Raw genomic sequence first — 24,871 nt, forward strand, 5'->3', positions numbered from 1 at the left:
TATGATTTCACTCATGTAGAATTTGAGAAATAAAACAAATAAAGAAAAACCAAAAAAGCAGGCTCTTAACTATAGAGAACAAATTGATGGTTACCAAAGGGGAGATGGGTGAGGGATGGGTGAAATAGGTGATTAAGGGTACACTTATTATGAGCACTGAATAGTGTATACAATTGTTGAACAACATAATGTGCACCTAAAGCTAATATAACCCTGTATATTAACTATACTGGCATTAAAAAAAGAAAGAAGCAGATCCACTGGAATGTCTTTTGGGCATTTACTCCTGTCTTAATGCCTGACTGGATGAAATGTCTGGTGATAGAGAAACCATCTCACCATAATAAGGGTGAAAGTCATATTAAAGATGGAGGAGAAGGAAGATAAAAGGAGCTTTGTTTTGAGTGATATTGTTGGACTAATATGCCATCCAGGGATTTCTTATTGCATTAAATATATAGACTTTTTACTTGCCTAAGAGAAAAAAACAAAATCAAAAACCACAAACTGATTTAACCTGGAGAAAAATTTGTTTAAAATCCCATTATTCTTATGTTAGACTGTATAATATTTGCTATTTCATTTCTCTTGAATTGTAATAGTTATTTAGGATTCCTCCCATTCTTAATTAATCCATTTGAATTTCTACAAATGATCAAAGATATTCTAAATGGTAGTAGAGACAATCTGTAATTTATATTTTAGAGATCATGAGTCAAATTCTTTGACAGTTTGCAATTTTAATAAAATAATTTTATTAGACATTTTTATTTTTCAAAAACATTTTAAATATATCTTTTTTTATTCATACGGAGGGAGAAATCTAAGGAAGGGTTCATTATATTCATTATATCAAATTATTTATTTGATATTCATTATATCAAATATTACAAATAAGAGGTTTGTAAAAAGCAAACCCAGTATTTAAATTTAGAAATTTGTGCTTTGTTCAGTTGAAAAGAGAATTTTAGGATGGTCCATATTATTGTGTGGGTTTTTTTGTATCAATTATTATCAAACATCAGAGGGCAAAAACAAGTTTGTTAATTATCAAAATGGGTAGGTATTCTTCTAAGGTTTATTTTACCTCTGTGTATTTTCTTCCATTCTTTTTTTATCTTTTTTTATTTTCTTGTTTCTTTTTTTTCTTTCTTTAGATTGATTATTTTCAAAGTAATTGGTTTTTTTTCATTTTTGTTTTTATAATTCAGACAAAATCAGGTGTGTTTAGGGTGGTATGGCCATAGACTCCTTTTTACAATTCAAAACAATATCCAGATACCAATATAGCTCTGAAAGCAGAGGTTTAACTACATTACAGATAATTCTCTGGCATATTAAATTTTTGCTGCCCATATTTCAGATTTAATTTGAATGTCAATATTAAAGACTAATTTAATTAAGTACTCTTGATTCTTTTTAAAACCTTAATTGTTAATTGTTATAATTCCAACAAAAATTCACTGAATTCCATCAATACAATTATGCAAGATTTCACAGGCCACAAAGATAAGAAATAAGCTCACGTCCCTAGTATCTTATATCAAGGAACGGGCAATCAAACGGTATGACCTAGACAGGTCACTAGGCCACAAGCCATCTATGAAACACGCCCTATGAGAAGTGGCTACACCGTTCGTGTGTAGAGGTGGTTCTTCCATGGAGCTCCTTAGGCCCTGGGCATGATGATGGGATTGGATAGCCATCCCTGTCTTTTGTAGCACGTAATAAAATCCAAAGGCTTGGGTTTTGCCCATTTCCCATCTGCCTTCTGCTCTTACATGTGCATGTCTACTACCGTCAGTAAATGATGTACATGTAATGAGAGGTACACACCAGTGTTCTCGTTGGGACATATATTGTACTAGCCAAGGCCATTTGTAATGGTTTTGTTTTTAATTATTTATTCTATAATCATTACCTTAATGTTCTTAAGGGAAATTTTTGGGATAGATGCTATCATACCTTTTTCTAATTGCTTTTGAAAGAAAGCACTTAATTTACTTCTTTGTTCATCTTCATTTTGGTGAATATACCTTGGCAAAGGGTACTTGGCAAAGGATAGACATTTAATAAAGCACAGATAACACACACTCTTCACTGTCTATATTATTATGTCCAACGTTCTTTAATGAGTATCTTGTTTCTTGCAGGACGGTTCTGTTTACTCTCACTTCTGTGGTTGTACTTGTCATTACAACTGACTGGATCAGCTGGGACAAGCTGAATCGGGGATTTTTGCCCAGTGATGAAGTTTCCCGAGCATTCCTGGCTTCTTTCATCTTGGTCTTTGACCTCCTCATTGTAATGCAGGTAAGTGTTTTTGTATTTCCCTTCTCTCACTGAAACAGCTCTGTGCTTTGTTCTCAGTATAACAAACACTGTAAGTAGAATGAAAGGCTCCATAAAGGTAGAGAAGTGCTTAGTTTACAGTTGCTATTGGGGGAGCTTTTCTGATCATAGTTTCAGCAGTTTTACTGGGAAGATAAGCCAACTGGGCTTTTGTGAAAGTAGCACCAAAAATTCATTGTATGAACATTGGAAGGTGGACCCTGAGAAACCATACAGCATGGTGGTGTTTTCTGCCAAGATTTCAAGGAAAAAAATAAGGCAAAGCAACAACAAAAAACCCTGTCATTTAGTAAATGGAAAGCTGCAGAGATGAGGATGATATAAAGCCAGCAAAGCAGGGATAAGCAATTGCCAAAGCAACTCAGGGTTTTATAGCGGTTGAAATGGAATGATGTAAAAATGCTTTTCCTGGTTATGGAAATTATCACTTTCTTTCAGTACTCACTAGAGATCATTCCATTTTCATGTAAACAATATTTCTGCCCTGCTCAGCAACACATTGTTTGTACAATAGCATTGCGCTAACCGGTGCTACTCATGTAATCTTCTGCTGTGAGTGCTTTGGGGTCTTAGGAATGTTCCTTTGAATGAGGCCGAAAGAAACATTAACTATTTCTTGGCACTTTATCTTGCTCATTAAGTGTCCATCCATTTGCTGCCCATTTTCATACTGATTTTATAAGGCAATTTTGGATTTTCCCCTCCTGAGACATTGTAAGTTACCAGAACAAAGGCCACAATTGCTGAAGGGAAGGTAAATGCCACTGTGTGCCAGATTTATGTGAGATTTCACAAGATAGCAGATTGGTTTTCTCATTTTAGAGGCAAAAAGAAGCCTTTATAAGCAATATTCTGTAGTGTCTTAAAAGAGAATAACAGTTTATTGTTGCTGTTGCTTCACAATATAGCCCAGGCATTAGGTTCAAGATGGTTCCTGGAATATATTTCTATTTTAATGGATAACAGTTTAAAATATGTTATTGATTTAAAAAATTATATAAAGTGGAATGTTTGTCTCATCTAAAAATTGATGTATTTCTTCTTTATTTCCTGTGGGATAGTTTAGCATAGTGGAGAAAGTAAGAAAGCATTGGTGGGTTCCATATCAGTCTCTTATTTGCTGTAGGACCTCCTCTGGATATTTATAAAATCAAATTTGTAGCACTAAATAGTGTATTTTGCATTACTTGTTCAGAGACTTTTTTTTTAATGTTTACTTATTTTTTAGAGAGAGCCAGAGACAGAGACAGAGTTTGAACAAGGGAGGGGCAGAGAGAGAGGGAGACACAGAATTGGAAGCAGGTTCCAGGCTCTGAAGTGTCAGCACACAGTCCGATGCAGGGCTCGAACCCATGAACCATGAAGTCATGACCTGAGCCAAAGTCAGACGCTTTAACCAACTGAGCCACCCAGGTGTCCCTCAGAGGCTGGTTTTTTTTTTAATGTTTATTTATTTTGAGAGAGTACACATGAGTGGGGGAGGGGAAGAGAGAAAGGGAGAGAGAGAGAGAATCCCAAGCAGGTTCCACACTGTCATCACAGAGCCTGACATGGGGCTTGATCCCAAGAACCATGAGATCATGACCTGAGCTGAAATCAAGAGTTGGTTGTTTAGCTCACTGAGCCGCCCAGGTGCCCCTCAGAGGCTGTTTTTATCTTCTTTCATCTGATACTCCTGAATGATATACTTCCTCATCTAAAATATCTGCTTTGAGCCCATTTTATAGCCAAAGGTATTAGTAAGCAAATAGACCACTGTCCTTCGGATTGTTTAAATTTGTATATGTGAGAGCATAAATTTCCTGATTTTTGTCCTACTATCCATCACTTTCTACCCTCTTTGTATCTTTTTAGTTACTCTTCCAATGAGGTCACGAAAATCAGGGACATGAAGTGGAAAAATATAACATTACAATTTATAGATACTATGGAATCACTCAAAAAGTACTTAATAAGGAGAGAAGGAAGAAAGAAAGGATAGTAAGGATTTATACAGGTAGAGTCAGCAGGGATTAGGAAGGGGCAAGCATTCTAGGTGAAGGAAATGGTATGAAAATGTGGAGTCAGTAAAGCGCTGAAGTGTTCAGAGAGTAGCCAGAGCACCAATTGACCGACAATGAAGAGTTTGTGCTGAGGAATCTATCAGTTTGGATGATTTTGGCTACAAGTAACAATAAGCCTGCCAAGCTAGCTTAATCAAAGTGGGGGGATGTAATACTGTGTTATAAGGATGCTGTACAGAATTAGAGAGGAGGGATGCAGTTACATTTTAGGGACACATGAAAGCAGAGACTAAAGTGCACCAGGGAGCCCAGACCTAGCTTTTCTTCTCCATCTCTCATCTTTTTTAATTTTTACCTTCAGTTTCCTTCTCTTTTCTTACTACAGAGAAGCTTTCTCAGCTTCCCAGTTCATATGGAAGGAAATGGCCACAGCAAATACCTCAGAGGGAGACCACTCTAGTTGTCAGGCGTAATTCTAGATTCCTGGGGAAAGGATCGGAAGGACTGGATTGTCCTGCACCCATCAGTGAAGTGACTGGGGACAAGGCAGTTCCACAGAAAAACAGAGAGATGCTGAGCCTCAAAAGCTAAATTAATTGATGTCTAATATGAAGGAAAGTCCAGAAAGAGACCCAAGAGTTAGGGCCCTTAACTCCTTTTCTCTCTCCCCTAGTACTGAGTCAGTGAGCCAGTCCCGTTGATTTCTCTTTTGCTATGTCTTTTGTGGCTGAATCCTTCCTTATCATTTCTCTGCTTGTATTCAGTCCTGAGTCTCCTGTATACTATTGTAAAATAATCTCCTATGCACACTTCTGCTTCCACATGTCCCCTTGTCCCACACACTCTATGCGGCTCAGGCTCATAAACTTCCAGTCTGGAATGTCATGTTGTACATGCCTCTTCTCAGCCAAAGTGATACCTCATTGTCCAAGTATAAAGTCAGGACTCCAAGAGCATGCTCCCAGTGCCCTTCACCATCTGGCCCTGCTGTGTTTTCTCACATGTATTCTATGCTGTAGATCTACCCCAGACCATCCTATGCTGTAGATCCACCTCAGACCAAAGGGCTTATTGTTTGGCCCTTGACCACAGCACACTCATTCCAGGGTGTCTGTAAGCCTCTTTTTCTCCCCAGATGTGTCTCTTCCTGCTCTGGTCATCTAGACCCTACTGCTGAGGACCATTCCAATTCCCCCTCATGAAAACCATGTAATCACTTTCCTCCTTGGAACTACTGCAGCACTTTTCCCCTGGACACAAATCACCATTTCACTGTTTTCCTGCTCTATGGAGCAGGAACCATAGCTTATAACTATTTGTCCCTGGAGTCTCCCTAACACAGGCCTTACATGGGCAGCAGTATGCCCAGAGTAATAACTGCTTGATGAGGATAAAGAAGTGACATTTCAGCACTGAGTCTCCTGCAAACTCTGCCCCCCTGCTTTGGGAGCATCATGTTAAAGTTTCAGGAACTAGTGCAAGTGGTAAAATAAACAGATCCCCAGAAGATGTATATATTCAAGGCATTTAAAAATATATAATACAAATATCCTAAAAATCCATAGCCAACTAAATTGTGATCTATTTCATTCTAGATTCATATATTTCAGACAAAAGAAAAATAGAAAAGTAGCAAAATTAGTGGAAATGGAGGGAATAATTTCATTAGAAGATTTTCTCTCATTGGACTTATTTAAGTGATTTTAAAGCAATTGACCCTAGACTTTTCTAATAGTAGAAAAATTCAGCTTACATTATCAAAAGATATTTTAATGTTTGGTAAAAAAAGAAAAAGAAAAGAAACCCTTAGAATATGACATTACTGCTATAAAGATTTTATCTTAACAAAGTTAGTAGGTCAATTCTGAAAACTTGTAAAGTATAATTATTTTTATGAATGTTTATTAAATAGGATTTTCTACATTTATTGTGAAAACCATTTGATGTATCACATCTTTCTGCAGTTCTAGTAAAGTCGCTAGAACTAAGGCATAAACAGATGTCAGTATAATATAACATGAGACTCATATAAATCACACATTTCTACAGAACATGAGATGTAAATTGTAAAAAACACTTCTCTTAGGAAATATTATCTCAAAATCTGTTTAATATTTATAATTTTGCCATTTGGCTTTTATAGTCCTTTAGTTCATTGCATAAGTATTTAATTTGCAATTGTGTCCCACCCATTCATCTCTTGTTAGATTGAAGAAAAGATATATGTAAGATATGTAAGAGTTAAAAATGTAATGTATTGTAGAGTAATCAAAGAAAAAAAAGTCCTAGGAGTCCACCTGCCCAAAATAGAGAAAGAGAAAGAGAGATGTCAGTATAGACAGGATAGTAGGACAAAACTCCAAAAAAGAGATGAGAGTAGAAGGGCAGGCAGCAAGAATTTGGAAAAGGAAAACAATGGACAGGAAAATTTTCTCCAGCTGAGAGTAGCGTCCTAATCATCACAGTAAGGACTAATTTTTTTTTTAATATATGAAATTTATTGTCAAATTGGTTTCCATACCACACCCAGTGCTCATCCCAAAAGGTGCCCTCCTCAATACCCATCACCCACCCTCCCCTCCCTCCCACCCCCCATCAACCCTCAGTTTGTTCTCAGTTTTTAAGAGTCTCTTATGCTTTGGCTCTCTCCCACTCTAACCTCTTTTTTTTTTTTTAAGAACTTAGTTTTGATCCATTAAGTTCAGAAAACATTTGTGAATTCTATTTTTTACTTTTTGAGGAACTTCCATACTGTCTTCCACAGTAGTTGTACCAATTTACATTCCCACCAACAGTGTCTGAGGATTCCTTTTTCTCCACATCCTCACCAACACTTATTTCTTATCTTTTTTATTCTAGCTATTCTGACAGTTGTAAGGTGATATTTTATTGTGGTTTTGATATGCATTTCCCTGATGATTATTGAAATTAAAAATAGAAATACCATATAATCCAATAATTCCCCCACAAGGTATTTACCCAAAGAAAATGAAAATGCTAATTTGAAAAGGTACGTCTACTTCTGTGTTTATTGCAGCATTATTTACAATAGGCATGATATGGAAACACCCCAAGTATCCACTGATAGATTAATAGATAAAGAAGGTGAAGTGTGAATACAGAATATTACTCAGTTCTGAAAAAGGATGAGATCTTGCCATTTGCAACATCATGAATAGATCTAGAGGGTATTATGTTAAGTGAAATAAGTCAGAAAAAGAAAGAGAAATACCATATGATTTCATTTAATGTGGAATCTAAGAAACAAAACAAAGGGGAAAAAAACCTGAAAAAGTAGAATTAGTTCTATAAATACAGAGAACAAACTGATGGTTGTCAGAAAGGAGGGGGTGGGCAATGGGAAAAATGGGTGAAGGAGAGTGGAAGATACAGTCTTCCAGTTACAGAACAAATAACTCACAGGAATAAAAAATACAGCATAGGTAATATAGTCAATAATATTGTAATAACATTGTATGGTGACAGATGATTAGCCACACTTATGATAAGCTTAATACAACACAGACTTGTTGAATCACTATGTTGTGGACCTGGAAGTCAGGTAACATTGTGCGTCAACTATACCCAAATTAAAACAAATAAAAAGCCAAGTTCATAGAAACAGAGAGTAGAATGCTGGTTGCCAGGTGTTGAGAAAAATAGGAAGAGGTTGGTAAAAGGGCACAAACTTCCAGTTTTAAGATGAATAAGTTCTGAGGATGTAATGTATAACATGGTGGCTATAGTTAAAAACACTATTTTGTATACTTGCAATTTGCTAAGAGAGTACATTTCAAGCATTCTCATTTTAAAAAATAAACTTTGTGAAGTAATGGATATGTTGATTAAGTTGGTCGTGGGACTCATTTCACTACATATAATGGTTGGAAAAATACTTAGTGATAAATAATGTAACAAAAGAAAACATTTACAAATTCATTCCCTGTGTACACCATATCAGGTGCTAGAGACACAGGACAGTGAGAAAGGAAATCAAAGATCAGTGACACAGTCCACAGGCATTTGTAGTCACAAAGGAATTCATAATTTAATAGAATAAATATGAGTAGAAAAATAAAGGCATTTCAAGAAACCGTTTAGAAGAATTATTCAGGTAAAAAGCAAACGTTCCTACATCTGCCACTTTTAAAATTTATCTTCCTGCCATCCTAGGATCTAGTTGTTGGTATGAAGGCTTTAAAATAAAGGAGCTTTCTCTTTATAAGATAAAGAACATTCTGTACTTGTTAACTAGACAGGAAGAGAGAGAATGAAAGAAGGAAGTGAGAGGAAGAAAAGGAGGAAATTAAGAGAGTAGGGAGGGGCTACGGGGAGGAGGAGGAGAGGTGTGGAGCCAGAAAGATGGGTATAGGTGGGGATGACTTGAGAAGCCAGTGAAAATCTCCAGTGTGGATGGTGGGTGGAGGTGGATGGGATGAAGCAGTGGTAATGACCATGGAGACTGATTAAGTTATATGTGTTGTTAAGTTTCCATGCATTCTCTGTCCTTTCTGAATGCTTTATATAACTGAACTCTAGGGGATTAGTGTAGGGAATATTAAAAACTGTCAAGTTTCACAACTGGATCAATGTAGTCTAGCATCAAGATAGCATCTGCTGAACAAAGTGCCCAGGAGGCAGAGGAAGCTATGAGAAGATAAATTTCTGGGAATTTATGGTTAATTATAGAAAGGTTTGGCCTTGAACCTCTTCTCTTTATCATCCTCTCCTCTAGAAGGCTTCTCTCTTCACCTTCTGTGTGGGTATATCTTTGATTTATGTATGTAAGTAGATTCATAATATAAAACATATTACATATGCAGTATCAGCTTTATGTGCTTCAAGGAGATGAAAGAATTCTTCTAGAAGAGAGGCTTTTAAAGAGAAGATGAAAGATTCAAAGGTTATATTTTGGTGAATCTTCACACTGTTGATACATGTTATCAGCACTTCTCTTGTAATTTATCTATATACCTACCTAATACCTTCATACCTATGTATCTACATACTTACTCTAACATGTGGGCTCCTCAAGGAGAGGAGGTATGTTTTTTCAATTTTTTCATTCCCACAGCTAGCTCGTGTTCAATGCATTGCAGTTTTACCATAAGTATTTGCTGAATGAAAGAATAAATAAATGAATGATCACAGCATTATTTCAGAAAAGCCAAATAACATGAGATTTTTCAAGAAGCAAAATGTTTACCAACATCAGGAGAATGAGCTATCAATAATATTAAATTAGGTCATTTTCATTGAATTATGATTTTACTGTAATTAAATATCCAAATAAAAATCTGAACAAATTGCTCAGTTAAGTGTTGAAAAGGACTCTTTGGTCTAGTTTGAAAAACACGTAAAGAAAAATGATATTTCCTGAAAAGTAATTCCTAATGCACTTAAAAAATAATTATGAAAATTGCATTCTACAAAGATTTCACTTTTTAACCTCTAAAAATGTGTTTGTTTTCTGCTTTGTATATGGTTCTCAGAAATAGGTTGACTAGTTTAAAAAAAGACACCATGAATTTTGGTAGACTTTATTTTAAAACTCCAATAACCTGACTTCAGTAGGGCACTTATTTTGAGGTCATAGCTGTTGAAAATGGAATCAATCACTTTAGAACATAGGGCAGAGCAACAAGCATGAACCGATTTTAATTAAATAGCTATGGTGTTTTGACAAGTTGGCATATATTTTCCGGACAAGTTGGTCTGACTGATTTTGTTTATAGGCTGCTTAGAAAGAAAGGGTTGTTTAAATGTCTGACCACCAGTTTTAACATGTCCTTCAGCTTTGGGAATACATTATAGAACTTCTTTCAAAGTATTTTAAACTCCTTTTCACAATCATTTTACGTCTTCATTTTTCTTATTCAAAGGTTACACACCTACCTTAAAACACAGTAATGACAATTTCTGTCCCAAATGATGACATGGACTAAGGCCTTATAATTGAAGTAACTCCTGGATTAACCATAAATGCCTACTGTCTTCACGATACGTGCCTAAGAGGTTGAATCTCCCTTTTATTTACTGTCACCATTTTGTACTTCTGGCATCACCTGATCTAGTGGGATGACAGAATATTCAAGGACAATCGTGGAGGGGAATCTCAATATATTTATTAATAGTCCCAATAACTAGCTTCCAAATAATAGACAGACATCTTACAGTAAGACATGTCCATGCAGCATGGGAGAGTCCAGCCAAGTGGGCAGTGTTCAGGAGGTGCCAGAGAACATGTCTTAGCAGGTGACCTATAGTATCAAGAAAATTGTGCAGAAGATAACAGATAAGCTGGAAGCACTGGGGTTACCAGGCAAACACATTTTAGGGTCCAGTCATGGGCACTGGAGTGATAAACACATTCATGTGAAAATGAAACTAATAGTCTGGTTAACATATGATGTAGATCACAGTTTTGAAACAGGCGGTAAGTTCTATGAGGGATTATTGTGAGTAGGTGAGATCAGTCAAGTCTTTAAGGATAATGTGAGAAGAATGGTGCTTGAAGGAATTATAAGATTTGGTTAAGCAAGTGGAAAATAGAGACATTCAAGTTTTATCCCAATTTAAATGCTTCAGTCTCCAAGGTACTTTTTTTTTTTTAAGAGAGCTAGAACATGATTAAAAAACTGGGAAAATATAAATCCTATATTGTTGCACATGAGCAGTAATTTTTTCAAAGCCACATGGAGGCAGCAAGATATAACTCCTTCAAATTTGTATTTTTTCAATGGATGCATCATTGTTTTCAGGTGCCATGGAATGATTAGTAACTGATCATCACCCTGAAAGATTGTTCCAGCCATAACCTTCACCCCCATCTTTGTGCGTGTATTGTGATTGGTCCTGGGAGTCACGTGTAGCAGTTACCACTTGTCGTTGCACCACTTGTATATAATAAAAACTGCCATGTTGAAGACACCCATTCTGCCATTTGATCAGGTCCCAGCTCCTCTGGGGTAGATTTCAAACTCAGAGTTTGAAGTTATACTTCAGGTCAGAATTGGATAGGTGTTGCTAAACATGAGCCCTATTGACAGACATTCATGTCAAATATCCTGTCCCTGGATGAGATGGACTAATACTCTGTAACTATTTTTGTTTAAATTAATTTATGTATTCTGAGAGTGGGGTACAGAGAGAGAGAGGGGCAGAGAGACAGGAGAGTTCAAGAATCCAAAGCAGACTCCATGCTGTCAGCATGGATCCTGACTCAGCGCTTGAACTTATGAACCATGAGTTCATGACCTAAGCTGAAATCAAGAGTCAGATGCTTAACCGACTGAGCCACCCAGCTGGCCTACTTTGTAGTTATTCTTAATGGAATATCAGGGATATGATATATTGCCATGAGCTCTTCTATTAAGTTTTTAAAATACGATGATAGAGCTTAGGAATAAGTTTAAAAAGAAATGTTGTAGGCAGTGAGACATCATGGAAGCCAATACAACAATGCCCAGTAATTCAGAACATTTATTTTAAACTCATACCTAAAATAAGAAATGAAGAACAGCCATTTTTAGATGACAAGTTTAAAAATATTTTAGAATCCTAGCATTTTAGAGTAGGAGGAAAATTTTTGGTCATATGATCACGTCCTGATTTTACAACTGAAACCCAGTAAGATTTGATAACTTGCCTGACAGTGGTTGGACCCAGTCTAGAATTTGGATCTTCCAAATCCCAGCCCAGTACCCTGACAGATCATTTTTGAGTCAAAGATCCATTAACTCTGGAGTTCGACAAGCAAGAGGAGCCTTGGGGAAATGTTGTGCAACAAGTGGATCAAAGTCTAGCCTAGTGTACTTAGACTAAGAAAGGATGGGTCCAATACTAGAAGACCATAGTATGAACCTTCCATATTAGAAATGAGGAACAAGCTACTAAAAAGGGCAGAATGCTGTACTGGAAACACACTAGACCCAAAATAAGGCAGGATGGAAGGAGAGAAGGAAGCAGAAAGAAAAATAAAAGCTATTATTCACTGAGCATTTACCCTACATTGAGCACTATCCTGAATGCTTAGACACACTGTATATTATTTAATCTTCTCAACCTCCCTACAAGATTGATAGCATTATCTCTAATTTTTAAAATGAGGAAAATGAGAATTGCTCACAGTACACAGAGTCTGGATTCAGCAAAATGAGGATTAGAAAAACAGATCTGTGTGACCCCAAAGCCCATACTTTTCCCTTACCTTATAGCATTGTGTATATCAAATTAATTAATATACACAACAACCACAACAGAATACTTGCTAGGTGGCAGGAAGCTTACTGAATGATAGGAACACTTTTGCAGTAGGCTAGAAGCAAGACTCAATTTCTTAGTGGCAGTGGAAATGTGTTTAAGTCACTTCATCTCTAGGTGTCCATAGTCTCATCTGTAGGATGACAATTTTTCATGACCCACATAATAGGATTTTTATGACAGTTAAATTAAAATGCAGTTGAAATATTATCTTTTCATATATCTAAATTACATTATTTGGAAGAAGAAAACAAATTAATTTAGTCAGAAAAAAGTTTCAGAGTAGTGCCTGGAATTACAATAAATCATTCAGGGTTGCTTGATTTTAGCTAAGCTAGACTATTATAATGTGATAAGGAGTCTGAGTAACAATGCATTGTAGCCATAACCTGCTATTAGAAATCTACACTAATGGGGTGATTTCCATCCCTACCTGATCAGAAGAATCACACAAACTCTTACAAGGATGTGAATTCTCTGGCTATTGGAACATTGTCAGAGTTTCTGGTTTAGTAAGTGTGCACTGGTGCCTGGGAATTACTAGGCATTACAGATGATTCTCGTGGCCATGAATTAGAGTCAACTGTACTGGTTAAAAATGCAGATTCTTGGGTTTTCCTTTTACATCTAGTGGTATGAGAATCACTAGGGAATTTGATTTGTGAATATGGGTTTTTATTTAGTCCAAATATGATTTCTGTGAACTCATTATTCTAAGGTAATACACTACTAATAAGTGAATGTTTATTATTACTTTGACTCAGATGGCTATACATAAAAGAACCCCAAGGAAATTACAAATTGCCAGATGGTACTTGGACTTTATTACATTTGATGAAGTTTGGAGAGTTCAAAATTATGCATTTGTCCTATAAAACTATATCATTCCTGTGGTGCATATTGTGAAAAGCTGAACAGTTAAAACCAAATATGTATCTGGTGCATTTGTCTCTAATTTTTGATGAAAGTGTATTTTATAAATATCCCTTTGCAGAAAAATGTATTTATGTCTAAGATGCATATCATCTATTTAATCTTTGTTTGATTTCAATAGCTGAGTCCTGAACATTTATTTGCAAGTTGAATAAGTTCTAAAATACAAGAATAGCATGAAACCAAAGAGGTATATATGTCTCTGTTTTATAACAAAATGACTTTATACACAAAAATATGTGTCTGGGGAAAAAATTAAAATTTGTTGTTTATAGTCCTTGTCATTCCTTTCTGGGACTTCTGAAGTTGGTGCCAAGAAATGTCCTTTTTTTCCTGTAATGAATAGAGCGTTAGATGTGGATGCAAAATGAAGAAGCTCAGAGCCCTGGGAGAGATTCCTGCCCATGAAGTAGGACAGTAGGAACCGGGGGTCAGAAGGAGTTGTTATGGGGGGGAAAAGAGAGAAGACATAGAGGTGACAGCTGCTAATAGCACTTGAGAAAGAAAGGGGTTTTTTTTAGAAGTTTTGCTCTGTAATGTGCAATGTTATAATTCTACATCCAACTTCCTAAGAAAATTTCAGTTCAAAAAAATAGTCTCCAATCCTTTTGACATTATTTTCCTTCAGTCCTATCCTTCTCTTTTGATTCTGATGGGTTTCTGGGCAAGACTCAGGGGAAAGACAAGGCCGTAGAGGCCAAGGTATATTCCAGTTACACAAATGTGAAAGTTAGTGGGTCCTTACGTGTAATGATTGTGTAGAATTCAGTCTGGTGAATGCATTCACTTTATCTTATGACTGCCTCTTAATTCAGCATTTTCACTCTTTACAAGCTCAAAGTCACAGTATATATTGCTTTCTTTTCAATCCAGTTTGTCAAATCCCCATCCTATAACAGCCCCTTAAACATCAGTATCCCATAAAAGCCTACCCTATTTTCCTTTATCTCTGCATCCCAGCTAGTTTTTCAAAGGTAGTTTTTCATCCACTGTCATGGCTTCAAGTCCTCCTTATGGGCTGGTCTTTCTCAAATCCAAATGCCTCTGCTCAGTTTCACACCTGGAATATCTAACTGGCAAATGGCTATTTCCGCCAAGATCTTCCATGGGCTTCTCTGGTTCATCATATTTAAAACCAACCTATCATGATTTTTGTCCACTCAGTCACTCAAGCCAAAAAATCTTGGAGATATCCAAGATTTCTCTCTTTCATCTGTCTTACAGTCAATCGCCAGCCTTGTGCATTCTTCTTGCTAAGTATTTCTTGAATCTGTTTCTCTTTAAGACCCTAGTAGCCTTTACTTAGTTTGGGTTACCATCAACTTTTACTTATAGGAGTATAATATTGTTTCTCTTCTTTTATTCTTACCCCATTTGTCCAAAGTAATCTTTTTATCTTTTTAACATAAAAATATGATCCTCAAAATTCTTCAGATAGAAAATTCCCTTGCGTGCCATACTAGACCATTCTGTTATCTAGCCCATGGCCAGCTGCTGGCCTCTTCCTAGTCATCATCCTTCCTACCTTCCCCCACCTCCACCCCCCACCCTTTACATTTTATACTCCATTAAAATGTTGAAATACCAGTTGGTTACTCAAGTCATAATGCCTTTGTACTGGTAATAATAGGGCTTCTTGTCAGTGTGCATGCATCGCTATCCTCAGCCATCATTCAGACTTCAGCTTAAATGCTACCCTCTCTATGAAGCCTCATCTAACTCTCTCAGACAAACTTAAGTGCTTCTTTTCTTACGCGTTCATCGCAATTTTATAAATGTCAATTATAGGGGCATCTGGGTAGCTCAGTTCCGTTGAGCATCTGACTCAGAGGTTTCAGCTCAGGTCACAATCTCACAGTTTGTGGGTTCGAGCCCCATGTCGGACTCTGCAGCTGGCAGCGTGGAGCCTGGTTGGGATTTTCTCTCTCCCTCTCTCCCTCTCTCTCTTTCTCTCTCTCTCCCCCTCCCCCACTCTTGTCTCTGTGTCTTTCAAAAATAAACTTTAAAAAATTAAATAGATAGATAAATAAATGTCAATTATAGTTATTCCCCTGCTGTATTGTATTTATTTGTTTGCAGGTGTATACCTATCTCACTGAAAAGGTGTGAGAATTACATGAAATAGTTCAGGTCAAATACAGAGAATATGCAACAGATGTTGGTTAAACTGGCAAGTTATTGGACTCAATAATCATGTTTAAATGTTTTTTAAATGTTTATTTTTGAGAAAGAGAGAGAGAGAGACAGAATCTGAAGCAGGCTCCAGGTTCTGAGCTGTCATCACGGAGCCCAATGTGGGGCTCGAATTCACAGACTGTGAGAGCATGACCTGAGCCTAAGTCAGATGCTTAACCAACTGAGCCACTCAGATGCCACAATAATCATCCTTTACATGAAAGATTTTAGAATATTCCCAAATGGGAGCAATTTTGTTTTTTCAGCTATAGGATTGTGTACTTGTATTGAAACTACTTATTAAAAATTTCCGAGGTGAAAATCCTATTTATATTGATCAGACATTGAAAAGTTTGCCAGAGGGCTTTTCAGAGGGGTAATTTAAGATCCTGTTGACATTGGACAATTTATGAATTGAATTTGGTGTAGCTTCTAGAAATGTTCATCAGAAAATTCAGTTTTCTTTAGATTTTGCAAAGTACAACCATCGTAGACCCAGAGTAGAGTCTTTGTTCTGACTCTGCCATGTATTTCTCTGAGCCTGGTGTTTGCTCATGTAAACTCTTCTAGTTGAAACTGGTACCCTCCATGACTGCCATCAGTGTGACTCCTATAGACAGCTGCCAAGGAGGCTCGAGGAGTGGTAAAACTTGGGGCTATGATTGCTCCCTCCTGTATTATGAAGTGGGAGAAGAAAATTCTGATTGCAAAGCCATGAGGAAGAGGTTCCGAGAGTGGCAGACCCTGTTGTATTTTTCTTAATACCTGGAAAAAGGGGGAAAGTAAGAATATTACAACAGAGCTTTGCCTTACCTTCTCACCACCTACTAAGATGAGACCCCTTCAGAGGTGCTTCCTTGTTAAAGGTGGGACAGAGGATTGCAATTGCTGACTTCACATCAGGAATAAAAAATTCTATTATGATGGGTGAGATTAAATGAATTAAAACTTTAAAAGCCAATAAAATTGGGGCGCCTGGGTGGCGGAGTCGGTTAAGCGTCCGACTTCAGCCAGGTCACGATCTCGCAGTCCGTGAGTTTGAGCCCCGCGTCGGGCTCTGGGCTGATGGCTCAGAGCCTGGAGCCTGTTTCCGATTCTGTGTCTCCCTCTCTCTCTGCCCCTCCCCCATTCATGCTCTGTCTCTCTCTGTCCCAAAAATAAATAAACGTTGATAAAAGCCAATAAAATTAAGTTCAGTCATATAGAGTTTGTGATGCTTTATTAATTTATAAAAACAGCCATCTATTTGCAACTGCAAATTAGTCAATATTAATAATAACACTAGTGTGTTACATGTCTTGCTATAGAATCACTCAAGGATTTAAGCTTAGCAGCAAATGTGCCTTTAATGTGTGAAGAGAGGAAGAATATTTGTAGGGCTTAACAATGTAAATGAAAGAACTTGAAATGGGGACTATCATAAAATGAGATTTTCTGCCTGGAAATATCTCTAGCCATATGACCTGGGATGATAATGAACTATAACAAGGGCATAATGTGATTAGAATAAGATGAGTGATTTATATCAGACAAGTCTTGTCATAGAGAAGGCACTGAAGTTATCACTCTTCAGCACAGTCTATGCATTAGTGCTGTCTGCGTTTGCATAGTTAGTGGCTCTGAAACATTTTCTATCTGACCTCTAGGGTTCTCTGGGTAATTCAGTGTGTATTTTGTGAGATTGACCCAGTAAGACAAATATTTAAATGAATAATGGAACTTTTTTTTTAATTACTGATTCGCAGAGATTGGCATGTTTAGACACCCTCACTATTTCTGTTCAAATTCATGGGAGGCTTCATCTCATTGTAAAAATGGCTTTCTGATTCTTCATTTCTCAGAATAAATCCTATATGTTTTTCAATGTCTTAGAAAATTATTGCCATCACTGAATAGACTGTAACTTGCTTATAAGGTCAGAAAGAGTAGATCATCACCACTAAACTTGAGGGGCAAGGGCAAGTATAAATATTTCTCTTTTGAAATATGTTTTAAAGCTATGCTATACAAAAGGAACTTGCAAATCTAACTCATGTACAGCTACAGTCCTGTGATGCACAGTAACCTACAGAGACATTTTAGTGTCAACCTGCCAGAAAGTTTGTAATAATATATACACATCATGAACAGTGACTGAAAATACCTGGTGTGGTAAAGAGCATGATGCCTCCCCCACAAAAGATCTATATCCTAATCCCTGGAACCTGCAAATATGTGAAGTTACATGGCAAAGGGAAATTAAGGTTGTTAGTCAGCTGACCCCAAAATATGGAGATTATCCTGGACTATCCAGGAGGACCCAATATAACTACAAACGTGTTTAAAAGAGGAAGAGAGAAGCAGACGAGGACAAGAGGTAGCAGCATGAGGAGGCTAGCTTGAAGGGCGACCAAGAGGGCCGGGAGTCAGAAGGTGCAGGTGGCATCTAGCATCACAACAAGGACAGAGAAACAGATTCTCTCTCTGAGCTTTCAGAAGGAATGTTGCTCTGCCAACATCTTGATTTTAGTTCACTATGACCCATTTTGAACATCTGACTTCTAGAACTAAGATAATAAATTTGTATTGTCTAAGGCTCTGCATTTGTGGTCATTTGTTACAGCAGTAATAGGAGATGAATACATCTGAGTTTCTCCATATGTGTGCTGACGTAGGGTATTATTGATCTTTCACATCTTTTCTAGCCTAATAGTCAAAAATACCTTATTGGTCTTTAATTTTTCATTATTAGCTAAGTTGAGCTTACTTCCTTCTGCTAGATCCTTGATAAATATTAAAATTGCTTTATGAACATCCAGCTCATGGACTGGACCTATTTCATTATTGAAGTTTTAGGGTTTTTTTTTTCCTTACCCCTTTGTTAGACCATTAGGTATCATTTTTGCTGTTGGTATCTAACACATTAAGAACCTACTAAGTTTTTATGAGGAATTTACGGTGACTTCTTTAGTGTTTATGTATTATTTTTGAGAGAGAGAGAGAGAGAGAGAGAGAGAGAGCGAGCGAGCATGAATGGGGGAGGGGCAAAGAGGGAGGGGAAGATCTGAGGCAGGCTCTGCACTGACAGCAGCAAGTGGGGCTCAAACTCACAAACCCTGAGATCATGACCTGAACCAATGTTGGACGCTCAAGTGACCGAGCCACCCAGGCACCCCGGGGGGAATTGTGGTGACTTCCTATAAAATAAACCAGCTTTTCAACTTAGCCAGAGATGATCACATGCTTTTTTTTCAGTATGTTTTATAGTTTAAACTATTAATGTAATAAACTATGAAAATAGGTTTCTTACCTTCACCCATTCTTATGTCACTGCAGTATATCCCACTTTATGGTACTTCATTATTATTTAGTAAACTGCTGAATTCAGTTTTGCATGTAATTTTATGAGAGAGATGCATGTATCCTTTTGTTCCTGCCCATTTCTATCATGGTCATGTTGGTCCTATCAATGAACTGAAAGCTTCTGTCTTTGCTGTGCTCTGGAATCATTTCAATATATGGAAGCTATTTGTGGAACATTGACTGTTCCATGCCTTGTTACACATGCTCTTTCCCTACCCTATGTTATATTATGTAAGTAAATTCAAAGGTATTTAGAAAGAAAAGGCAAATAAATATATTACCTCAAACTGCTGTTTTGAGGTTGAAACTCCCCTCATCTTTTAAAACCAGAGAGTTTTGGGGGCGCCTGGGTGGCGCAGTCGGTTAAGCGTCCGACTTCAGCCAGGTCACGATCTCGCGGCCCGTGAGTTCGAGTCCCGCGTCAGGCTCTGGGCTGATGGCTCAGAGCCTGGAGCCTGTTTCCGATTCTGTGTCTCCCTCTCTCTCTGCCCCTCCCCCGTTCATGCTCTGTCTCTCTCTGTCCCAAAAATAAATAAATGTTGAAAAAAAAATTTTTAAAAATAAAACCAGAGAGTTTTTGCATCCATAAACCACTCCTGTAATTATAGAAGGAAAAGGAGGAGAGATGCAAGAAAGGCTGTCCTTGGAGAGTTGTTATTGGCAGCATAGCTTCTGCCTGCCTATAATTTCATTAGATTTCCTTTCCTATGATGTGTTATTGCTATTACTATTTCCATTACTATCATTATCATGATTGTGCCTTATATGAAACCCATTTACACTCTACCGTATTATAAATATATTTTTAATTCATCTTTTATGATGTCAGCTTGGACTGTATTAATAGGAGTGTCCAGGATCAAAGAAGGAATAGCCCCATGTTACTTCATCACAATAAGAACATTTTAGCAGAATTGTGTGGAGCTTGGGGTATTACATTAAAATGTATTGGTTTATTAGGTTGCAAAAGCATTACAAGTTCTTCAAAAAACAAATTGGAAAACAGAACAGAATAAAGAAGTAAAATTATTTATAATGCAGTCTTCCAGATAAATTAGTCAGTGCATGTGAACTTTATGGAAAAAATACATATGTATTTTTCCAAAAATGGAATCATCTTCTACATTATTACTATTTTGTAACCTGCTTCTTCACTTCACAAAGTATTATTAAAATCTTTCATGTCATGAACTATTCTTTCACAAGGTTATCTTAGTGAATGTGTTATAATGTAATTTGTGATGTGATCATGATATAACACATTACCTATTGTGCAATGTTTGTTTCCATTTTATGACTATTTATGGTGTTGCAATGAACATGACACAATGATTATTTTCTTGAGATGAATTCCCAGAAGTTGAATTGGTAACTTAAAAGGGTTGCACATTATAATGACTTCTCATATGCCTAGCCAAATTTCCCTCTAGAGGTTGTTCTATTTATTATTCCACAGTAAGTATAAGAAAGTGACCATTCTCCTCACCAACAAATAGCAGAGTTGTATTAAGAGTTTCCAATTTTTAATGGGTAAAAAAAGGAAAATTTCATTTTGACATATATTTCTTTAACTACACATATCCGTGATCACTAGCTGAACAGCTTTTTCAAAATTTTTGTTTCTTTTTTTACTTTTACCAATATAATACAGAACAGTACATGATACAAGCATCTCAGGTAGCCTGGGGTAGTCTAGCATACTATAAACAAACAAGAATATCCTCACCCTTCTGCAGTGACTCATATGGGTATCCATACTAAATGGGACACTTAGAAACCATTAATATCCATTCTCATCAGGTGTTTGTCACCAAATGAGCTCAGGTCAGATTAGGTTTTGCTGCTGTATGAATGCTAGAAAAGCTTTATTTTCAGAGTTTTCCTACTTCGAAATTGAGGGCGAGGGATGGTAGACATATAGTGAAGATAATAATTGTTTAAGTCTATTAACCATTTATATTTATTCCTTTTGTGAATCGGTTTTCATATCCTTTGCTCAATTTTTTATTAGGATGCTTAATATTTTCCTCATTGGATTATAAGACCTCTTTTCACATTAAAGATATTACCTCTTTTCCTATTATATATGTTACGAATATTTGTTTTGAGTTTTATTTGTTATTAGGATTTTTAGTTTAAAACCGCTGTTGTCGGGGCACCTGGGTGGCCCAGTTGGTTAAGCGTCTGACTTCGGCTCAGGCCGTGATCTCACGGTTTGTGGGTTCGAACCCTGTGTCGGGCTCTGTGCTGACAGCTCAGAGCCTGAAGCCTGCTTCAAATTTTGTGTCACCACCCACCTGCCCCTCCCATTCTCATGCTCTGTCTCTCTCTTGTCTCTCAATAATAAATAAACATTAACAAAAAAATTTTAAAACAGCTCTTGTCAAATTGGAGTCTTCCTGAGAATAACCTGATGTGTATGTATGTGTATGTATCTGTATCTGTACAGAGTAGATACGCATGTATGCATGCTTTGGTATCTACATGCATGTTTCATGTAAAGTCCCGAACACTCTCCATAGAGTATTTGATATGAAAGGTCAAGGTAGTTACACTTGTGAGCACACATATAGACTTGTCTAATCACTATATTGTACACCTGAAACTAATGTAACATTGTGCATCAACTGTACTTAAGTTAAAAAAACAAAACAAAGGTTCTAATATATATTATGGTGATAGTTGTACCATTTTGGAGTAAATTAAAAACCATGAATTTCACAATTTAAACATGCATTGTATGCTATGTGAATTATATCTCAGTAAAGCCTCTAACAGGAAAAAAAAAGAAAGCAGTCTAGATAGAATTCTGAAATCTGAATCTTAGAAAGCCCAAATGTGATGCTAATGCAGGTAGAGATTCATAGTATGGCTTGTGGTAGGTTTGTTTAACATGCGGTTGTTTTCGACTTATCTTGTAAAATCTATCAATATTTTTCCTTTGTGATTTCTGTCTTTTATGTGAAGCTGAGGATACTGTGTTTCAGAAGAGACACGGACAAACTAGAGAACATTTGCAAAGGCCAGCAACCAGAATGCTGAGAGACCCACAAAGAATGACAAAGGAATGATGGAGGAAATGGATATGTTCAGCATTAAACCTAGACTTTGAGGAGGAACATGCTAGCTCTCTTCCACTGTCAAGTGGAAAAGACAAAGTAGCTATTCTCTGTTGCACCAGAAAGCTGAGAATAACGTGTTGAGATTCAGAACATCAAATGCATCTTCCACTGTGAATTTGCCTTTATGAAACATATATGATCATGTCACTTCCTGTTTGGAATCCTTTGTGGCTTTTGTTGTCTTTAGACTACTCAGTGTCTTGTGAGGTCCCTCGTAGGATCCCCATAATCCAAGCCTCATTTGGCAACTTCTCTCTCCACGCTACTCACCTGATGTGCTGCCCAAGTGAATGGCTTGATGTTTCTCAAAAGCTCAACAGGTTCACACGTCTTTCCTCCTTCTCATATCTGACTTTCACAAGCTATCTGATCTACTAAAGCCCCCTTCTAGCCTGAGCCATATGTTGAGCTCTCGTCAGGGCAGTGTCCTTGGGAGTCCGTTTCTGTCACGATCCTCTGTCTGGAAGGTTACCAATGTGACATTATCCAGAAAGTTAAGTCATTGAATATCCCAATCATGTATTTATATGCATTTACATATAGTAATATGTGGTTAATATTTATTAGTAATAAGCTAGGTACTAGGGCAACAGAGATGAGTAAAATGCATATCTTCCCTTCTAAGATTCTCAACATTGCAGAGAACAATTAATGAAAATTAAATGGGAAAGTTTAGTGAATATTGAGAGGGGATCACCACTGTATAATTCACATTTCAGTAGTTATGGAAATCCGAGTGAATTTATAATGCATTCAGACATAAAACTGTGCTTAGGAGGATAAATAAAATGAAAAGAATTAAACTTGCCTGGGTTATAGAGAGGAGTAGCAACATTGCGTTCTAAACCAAATGCGTAATTTTTGCCAAGATGATTAAGCGGAAGATGTTTATGCTTCCGTTGAAAATTTGATTGGTGTTATACAGCATGTTAACTGAAAGACATGCTCATCTTTTACTTGCTTAGGAATCCTTAAAATGTTCAATACAGTGGCTGCATGTTTTTGCATAACAAAAGGGAATGTGCATCACTGAATGCCTTGGGATAATGAGCCTGTTAGTATTTTAGCATCTGCGAAATTTATATTTTACTGTGGTCATTAATGGATAATTTTCCCTTCCACAGTATAGAAAATGACATTTTTTTCTTATTGTTACACACCAATTAGAAGTAGGAGTTGTATTTCTAGTAGCACGTTACTCAAGTGCATTGCATTTGGAATCCTTCCTTTCAGATATCAATGTGCCATGCAGCCCAAGTTCCGAGTCGGTAAGAATCCCACAGTTGCCACGGTCTGGAGCCCCCAGTATTTTAATCCCGTATGTCCAACACTTCCAGAGCTGGCTAGTGAGCTGTCAGGGAATGCCCATTAAGGAAAATGCATTCCTCGACATCACACACAGCAAGTTAAGCGGCCCGACCTAGGCTCGAACTTCCGTGACAGATTACAAATGGGTTTTTCTCTGTGGAGCAGTGAGCCAGCTAAGTAATTTCGAAATAGTAGACTTGTCATCCAAATGCAGTTTGACGTTATCTGTAGGTGATCAAAACCCTGAGCTTTTTCTCCAGGTGATTAATAACCCTTTTATTCTTTCACTATAGAACATCAAGAGAGTTGATAGTAATTGTATTAGCTAAGGCTGATTTCCTTTGCAAGATCCAAAACAGTGCATAACCCACTAGACTGAGCTCCTTGAAGGCACAAGCCATCATATGTATCTTAGTATCACCACCATTTGGCCAGTGTGTTGCAGTAAGAGTTTCCATAAATGTGCAGTGACTTGAATTAACTTCATTTGCCATGGATGATAAAAAACTACCAGGAATTTCAGTACTAATAACACTCTCAGTTCTATGTAGGGTTTGAAGCTTTAAGAAACTGTGCATTTTTTTTTTCTGCTAGTAAGTCAACAACCCTATGAGAGAAATATTAGCTCTTAGAGTTCATTCATTCAGCTACTTTTGGAAAACTGTTGTCACTGACTAGATACAGCATCATAGTCTGGCCAGGCAGAGAAAATGTTATAATTTGTAATTAAAAGAGATCTTTGGTTGGGATTTGGGCCAATTTTCCCCAATGTTCACCTTAAATATTTACTACCATTTCAACATGTTTATTTCTAGAGAATTCTAGAATCTTCCAGTAGCAGAAGGGTCTTCTCATTTCCAGGGAAGTCAGAGACCATTAAAACTCCCAATGCAATGAGGTAAAGGGAAGGTCAGAAATAGTTGTCAAAAGATAGAATGTACAGATAAAATGCTGCTGTATCAATGACAACTTTTCTTAATGACTCTTGAAATCAGGGTGAATTGCTTAAGGAATTTAGGGAACTGATATGATACAAGAAATAAAACATAGCTTGATATTTTAAGACACAATTGTATTTCCAGAAACTTAGTATCCACAGATATACCACAGGGGCCACTGAAAGGAGAAGGGAGAGGCTATAAAAAGGGTAGTGTATGGAAGAGGGACTATTCACTTCAAAGAGAACAACTTCCAACTTATTGCAGAGTCTTATAAAACATTTCTCAGTTTTCACTGCTGAAAATATTTCAAATGCTACACCTCCAGAACAGTGGCATAGATATGATATTAAATTACATAGGAAGAAGTGTAAGGGTTCTGAAGGCTTAAACTGTACACGTACAGAATAGAGGCTTAGTAGCAATAGGCACGAAA

At 37.0% G+C, this 24,871-nt stretch overlaps 1 protein-coding gene across 4 annotated transcripts in view; it reads left to right on the forward strand.

Annotated features, from left to right (window-relative positions):
• Positions 1-24,871, forward strand: part of TMEM117 (transmembrane protein 117) — a 487,518-nt gene that overhangs the window by 404,595 nt on the left and 58,052 nt on the right. For all 4 annotated transcript variants that reach the window (XM_047867676.1, XM_047867679.1, XM_047867678.1 and 1 more), the window contains one exon: positions 2,154-2,313. In XM_047867676.1, coding sequence (XP_047723632.1) covers positions 2,154-2,313 — 160 coding nt within the window. The remainder of the gene's footprint in view (positions 1-2,153; positions 2,314-24,871) is intronic.

Source organism: Prionailurus viverrinus, chromosome B4, assembly GCF_022837055.1.
Source record: "Prionailurus viverrinus isolate Anna chromosome B4, UM_Priviv_1.0, whole genome shotgun sequence".
Classification (NCBI taxonomy): domain Eukaryota; kingdom Metazoa; phylum Chordata; class Mammalia; order Carnivora; family Felidae; genus Prionailurus; species Prionailurus viverrinus.